This window comes from Chrysochloris asiatica, unplaced genomic scaffold (assembly GCF_000296735.1).
Source record: "Chrysochloris asiatica unplaced genomic scaffold, ChrAsi1.0 scaffold00101, whole genome shotgun sequence".
In the NCBI taxonomy this organism is placed as follows: Eukaryota; Metazoa; Chordata; class Mammalia; order Afrosoricida; family Chrysochloridae; genus Chrysochloris; species Chrysochloris asiatica.
In genome coordinates, this window is record NW_006408619.1 from 8,525,861 (window position 1) to 8,532,642 (window position 6,782).

General features: G+C 49.7%; 1 protein-coding gene across 1 annotated transcript in view; it reads left to right on the top strand.

The window, feature by feature from the left end:
• The window catches only part of ISG20 (interferon stimulated exonuclease gene 20kDa), a 25,298-nt gene extending 19,078 nt beyond the window's left edge, over positions 1-6,220 (top strand). Inside the window, 1 exon segment of the mRNA XM_006867165.1 lies at positions 6,190-6,220. Within this exon segment, the coding sequence (XP_006867227.1) occupies positions 6,190-6,220 (31 nt within the window).
• The last annotated feature ends 562 nt before the right edge of the window (positions 6,221-6,782 follow it).

Consider the following 6,782-nt stretch of genomic DNA (forward strand, 5'->3'; position numbering starts at 1 on the left):
ACAGTTAACAGCCACTGGCCTAAGACTTAGCTTCTTTGCTGTCTTTGCTACCTGCTCATAAAGGAACGAGGTCCTGAGTCCACTGCACAGATGAGGGAGGCTTAAGGACCCAAGGAACTCAAATCCAGGCTGGCCTGACCCCAAACCAGTAAAATCAGTTGCTGTGGAGTTAATCCCAACTCATGATAACCCCACTGGTGTCAGAGTAGAACCATGCTCTATGGGGTTTTTAGTGGCTGATATTTCTGAAGTCCTGTCTTCCAAGGGCACCTCTGTTGTTGAGTGCCCGTCGAGTCCATTCTGACCCATAACAACCCTGTATAGGGTTTCCAAAGAGTGACTGGTCAGCTTGAACCACTCACATCTGATTCAAATGACTTTGCAGTCCAGCGCATTAACCCACAGCGCCATACTCCTGCTCAAAACTCCAAACGTGGGAGAACAGCTGAGCACATGAACCACTCAGCGTTCCTCCTCACTCAGACTGTGCTTTGACTCAGAAATGGCACCTCTGAGAAGCCAGGGGACTCTTCCACAGCTGGGTTATGGGGAAGAGCAGCTTGCTCTCTCCTACTCTGTCTCCTGAGTCTTGGGGTTGTGATTCAAACCTTTGCTGTTTTATGATTTTTACGAACTTTCCAAGTTCGCCATAGCTAGCTGAGACTGGCCACTAGGTGGTGCCCTTGGATCATGTGTTTGCATTATGGAAGTCGGAGCCTGTGGGACACTAAGGGTTGCCTTAAAAAATGGCTAGGTAGGCAGCTCCTGAGATCCGCAAGGCTGTCCTCACAGGCTCAGAAGCAGAGGCTCAGGGAAGTGCTGGAACTTGGTCCAAATGGCACAGAGATGCCACAGGCTGCCTGACACCCAGCTTCCTTGAAAGGAGAAACAAACCAAGATTCACAAAGGAGAAGCATTCCCGAAGGAAGGTTTTAACCTGAATTCCTGCTTCATTCAGGCTGTGATATTACATAATCTGAGGGGAAAGGAAACCTGAAGAGGCACCCTCTCTCACCCCCTTGTCCCCCAACCCTTCCGTTTTCCACCCTTGCTTCTCAAGTACCGCAGCCAGAGCCATGGTCAGGACCCTAGAAAGCAGTGTCTGCTACAGGCTCTGGTTCCCACATGGGGGCTCTCTCTCTCCTGTGCAGCTAGTTTCCCAGTTGAGTAAAAACACACAATCATGTAAAAAGCAAACATTGAGGTCCCAGGAAGAGCACCAGCTTTGGAGACACGTGGAGCAACAGTGGACAAGAATCTCACATTAACTGTGTGCTCCACCCTAGGAAACCACCCAGTAAATTCCCGAAGCCCGGCTGTAATATGTTAACTAGGATCATCTGCCTCAGTCTCTTCATTTGTAAAATGACATTAGTCCTTACTCCCAAAGCTATTATGGAAGCAAATGGGACCAGTAAAGTAGAACCACTTTGAAATCCACAGCAGTTAGCCTGAACTGTCATGTGGAATCTCCTTGCCCTATGCCCCTCTATCCTGGTCTTTCACCCTCAGTTCTGAGCCCTGCACACAGGGAGGAGCTGGAGTGGGGCTTCCTGGCACTCACTGACTTGCATTCTAGTCCCTTCTCCCCAATTGCTTTAGTTCCCCCACTTTGCTTTCCCAGGTCAGTCCTATCCCTTTTTACCTACTGCAGTGGGCTTACTTCCTTGGTCTCCCAGCAGGAAGTAGAGATGGAGGGAGGGTCTTACTTTGAATTTGTTCCACTCCTGTCCTGGGTCCCCTTCTCCAGCATTCTAGACTCACTGAGGGCAGAAAGGCCTGGGAGTGAACAGTTTTTAGAGACCAAGAGAGAGGTCCCAGGTGTCCTAGCAGTTAGGGGGGTGCAGGTAAGGGTGTCAAGGGAGGTGGTTCCTAGGCTGAGGGGAGCTCTACCTGGAATCTCAACTCTTACACACTCAGGTCAGAGCAGGACAGCTCATGCGATCCTGTCTTACCTGAGCACATCTAACAAGGCACGGTCTCCTCCACCTGACCCAGGTGGGCCTCCAGAATGAACCTCCGGAGGTATGGTCACAGACTAAAGGGCCTCTGCTCCAAGACTTACATATTTCAATCCCTAGGGGACCAGTCCAGTAAGATAATGATGAACCAGACCCTGGGGACCCAAGAGAGAGAGAGAGTGTGTGTGTGTGTTTGTGTGTGTATCTGTCTGTCTGTCTGTCTGATGTGGGCAAATGTCAGGTCCATTAACAGTAGCTGTGCAGAAATGCTGGCCAGTTGACCCGTCATCAGGGCTGTGTCTGACCCGTAGACCACTAGTTAGAGACCTCAGCTCTAGGCCCATGGCCATCTGACACCTGACTCCTTTCAACTAGGGACCAGCCACCCTTACCCTGGATGTACCCATTGACAGAATTCATTGCCTTTGAAGGCTTACTCCACAGAGGGCTGGACCCCCAGGGCTAGCCCCCTACACCTGCCACCCAGGAGCAATCCAAGGCCATTCACATGTAGTGACCTGTCATATGTCTGAAGCTGGTTTTCATTTCTTCCTTTACCTCTCCCCCTGAATCTTTCACCTTCACGATTCACCAAAACAACAACCAAACAGTTGGTCATGGAGCTGAGTTTATTGCACGGTGACCCGCATGTGTCAGAGTAGAACTGTGTTCCATACGTTTGTTTCAGTTTTTAGTTGTGCTCATGGTTTATTACAGCAAGAGAATACAAAGGGAAATCAGCAACGTGAAAAGGCCTCATGAGGTGGAACTGTGAGGAAAGAGTCACACGCCAAACCCAAACCCACCGCCATTAAGTAGATTCTGACTCATATCTGAGGCTGAATCTTTACAGGGTCAGACAGCCTCCTCTTCCACCCCCAGACTGACTGGTGGGTTTGAACTGCAAAACTTGTGGCTAGCAGCCCAGTGCTTAACTCACAGTGCCACCAGGGATCCTTAAGAAGTTACACAAGACACACTGGCAACAAACTATGACAACACACGTGAAAAGCTATGCACCAGGGAAGTCCACCTGAGTCTGAAAGCCCTAACATAGGGCTTTCTCGATCACTGATTTTTTGGAAGTAGATAGATCACCAAGCCTTTCTTACTGGGCAAATTTGGGTGGACTTGAACCACCTTAACTTTTCATTTGTAACACATTCACCATTAGCACCAGCCAGGGACTCCCCCCAATTTCTCTGCCATTTCCTCCTTATGTGAACTCCCTCCAAATTTCTCCTCTGCCTCACCACCAGCTGACCCACCTGTCCCAACCTATCCTGGCTTCCCTGTCCCTTCCCACTGCCCTCATGCTCAATAAGTCCTTAACAGACACTATTAGGTCACACAGGGAGAGGGTGGAAAGAGAATCTAGAACCAGCTGATCCATGGGGAAGAGCAGGGCCCTCAGCCCCTGGCTAGTCACAAAACCTGCCCTCTCAAGTGGCAGTGGAGGGTGACCACCGGAGACATCAGGGAGGAGTTACGTTCTGCCACCTAACCCCTGGCAGACACCAAGGAGACGCTGGGAATGACTGGAAATGACTGTCTGAAAACAGCCCCACCTCATGGGGCACACCTGAGTCACTTGTGACTCAGCCCCGTTTGCTGCTGACCACAGACTCCAGGGCAGGGAGAGCAGAGATTGGACAACTCTCCGTGGGGCTGGGAGGGAGGGAGCAAGGTGATTCTATTGGGGGGGGGGGAGGGGAGTGTCCTCTTGCTCCTCCCCTGGTCACTAGCTGTCCTAAGGTCTCCCACCCCCAGCCCCCCAGTCTCTCCCCACTAAGCCCACCCCGTCCTAGTAGCCGGGCCCATTGTCTCCGGGGTGTGGAGCCAGCCTAGTCCGAGTCCAAGCGCCGTAACTGGCGCTGCCTTCTTCCTGGCCGGCGTGCTGCGGGCTCGGGCGTCTCCGCTGCCAAGAAGCTTACTCACTCTCGGAACAATTTCTCCTCTATATGGAAAGAACGTATGCTTTTCCTGCTGGGGAAGAGACCGTTTTTAGTAGTTCTGCAGAGACGTGGAGGGAGAGGCAAACGCTGGCCTGGCCCCAGAACCCTGATTTGGAGCCACTCATGTGTGTTTCGTGGCAGAATCCGCTGGCCCCTGTTTCCAGGCTCATGGCGAGGCCCAGGGAACTGCGCTCAGCACTCAGGTATATGACACTGAGCTGGTTTCATCCATCGGGGGTGGAAGTCCTCGGCTCCTCATTCTCCTGCTCCCACTTCATGATATTTAGGGCCAGTACCGAGGGAAAGGGAACAGACTCAGCCCCAGCCGTGTCCTCTAGGGGGCGGTGGAGCAGCTCTGCTTGAATGACTCCCTCCCCGTCGAGGATCATCTTCCCTCTGGCAGAAGAACTCAGTAGGGCCTGGTTGCTTCATTGTAACTACATTACAAATTTCCTTGGCGCCTTAAGAAAGTAGTACACTCGTGGTGTGGCGCTGTAGGATCAGCACTGGACTGCGAAGCACAAGGTCTGCAGTTCAAACCCACCAACTGCTCTTTGGAAACTCTCTATGGGGTCGCTAAGAATCGAAACCCGATTCGAGGATACTTAACAATAACAACAAAGAAAGAAGCGAAGTCCTGGCATGGCGCTGTAAGAAAAGCACTGGACTGTTAACTGAAGGTTGGTGGTTCAAATCCACCAGCCACTCCTCCCAAACCCTGTAAGTCAGAACAACTCAACGGCACTTAACAACAAAGACGGAGGTGGGGGCAGACTTAATATCAAAACCCTTTATATTATATTCTAGCTAGCCTCTTCCTTCTAAGGGATGGGAGCAGGCTGGGAAATGATGACAAAAGCTGGTTCTTCTCTGAAGAACCCCAGAGTCCCCGACATGGAGCAGATCACGGACAGGGCAGGGTCTTGTAGGCAAAACAGGCTGTGGTCCCGTCCCAGCGCCTCTGCTTCCTGGCTGGGAATCCCAAGCAATAATCTCTTGTGTCTCTTGTTCCTGGTGTATAGATTGGTAATACTAATGAGCCCCTCCCAGGGTGAGTGTTAGGACAACGGAGAGAGGAGACAGAAACTGGACACTGGTGAGGGAGGGATTGTCCCCCGGCTAGCTGTTTCTGTGCTGTGTACCTGCCTTTTAGGCTGTGATTGGAAGAACCATTCCAACTCAACAACAGATTGTGCCTTCTGGTTTGTTGCTATTTGTTTGTTCCTCTTGAGTGGGCTCTGATGCCTGGGGACTTCTGGTACAACAGAACAAAACATTGCCTAAGCCTGTACCCACTTCATAATGTTTGGTAAACTCTTATCCACTGTTGCAATCACGGTGTATTATCTCTGAGGGTCTTCGAGAACTATATCAGAAAATATTCCATAGGGTTTTCATTGACTCACGTGTTCTAATTTTAGTCTGGAAGATCCACTGAAACCTGGACACTGTGGGTGACCCTGCTGGTATTTGAAATACCAGGGGCATGGCTTCCAGAATCACAGCAACACCCCAATCACCCCGGTGATGACACACACACAGATGGGTGGTGGGTGTGTTGCTAGGGACTCAATATTAAGAAAATCGGTCTCCTGGCAAATCTCCCGAACTTGGGTTCCGTATTCTTTACCTTTGGACTCAGGGCCAGAACCTAGGTTCCTGGTCTGTATCTGTCCATAAAAATCCATTTGATCTTAGTTAGTGAAGTGAATTCACGGCTCTCAGTTCCTCTCAGGTGAGATGAATTTCAGAGATTTTTTTCCCCCAGCCCTAATGCTCATCCTGAAGAGGAATAATATGCCCACCTCAGAGGGCAGACCGTTGTGGAAACTAGCTGCTGGTGGTGGTTGCTGTCGGGTTGCTTCTTCTGTGGTGACCCCATGTGTTAGAGTCCAGCTGCTCCACTGGGTTTCTTTGGCAGTAATCTTAGCAGAAGCCGATCACCATCTCTTCGACAGTACCCATGGTGGGTTAGAACTGACGACCTTTTGGTTGGCAGGAAAACAAACCGATTTTGCCACCTAGCTGGAACCTGTGACTGTTACCTTATTTGGAAAAAGAGTATTTGCAGATGCAATTAAGATAAGGATCTTGTGGCCCAGAGATCATGCTGGACAATCCAGATGGGCCCTAAATGTTACCAAAAGTATTCTTATAAACAAGAGGGTGAGGGAGCTTAGATATCCCCCCCACCTCCACACACAAACACACACAGGGGAAAGACAGTGAGAAGACAAGAGGACAAGATTTGAGTGATGGAGCTACAGCCAGAGAATGCCAAGGATTGCAGTCACTAGAAGCTAAAAGAGACAAAGACAAGATTCTCCTCAGATCCTCTAGAGGGAGCACAGCCCTACCGACGCCTTGATTCCAGACTTTGGGCTTCCGGACCTGGAAGAGAACCCATTTCTGTTAAAAGCAACCAAGGTTGTGGTAATTTGTTACAACAGCCCTAGACATGTAATACATCCTCCCAGAAAACTCCCTGTCTTCAGCTGAAAGCCAGAACTCCAGTTCGATTTCCTAAAGAAGGGAAGAAGGGCTTGTAATTTCTCAACTTCTCCCAACTATAATTCAAAATATCTCTTTACTCCATCTTTTCAAACACGTCTCCCTTTGATACTATTCTTCCTACTTTCCCAGGCTGAAGTCTGCATTCATGCTGTCTCATCTTCTACACCGTGACCTGGGACCTTCATTTACTCTCTCTTAATAGCATCACTGTGAATTACTGATACGTCTTTGTTTAAAATAAGTTAAAATATTTGAGAGATACATAAATAACAAATAGTGTATCACTTTATTAAGAAATAAAGAATTATGAATTCACTTGATAGCCCCCCAACTCTATCCTCTTCTCCCCAGT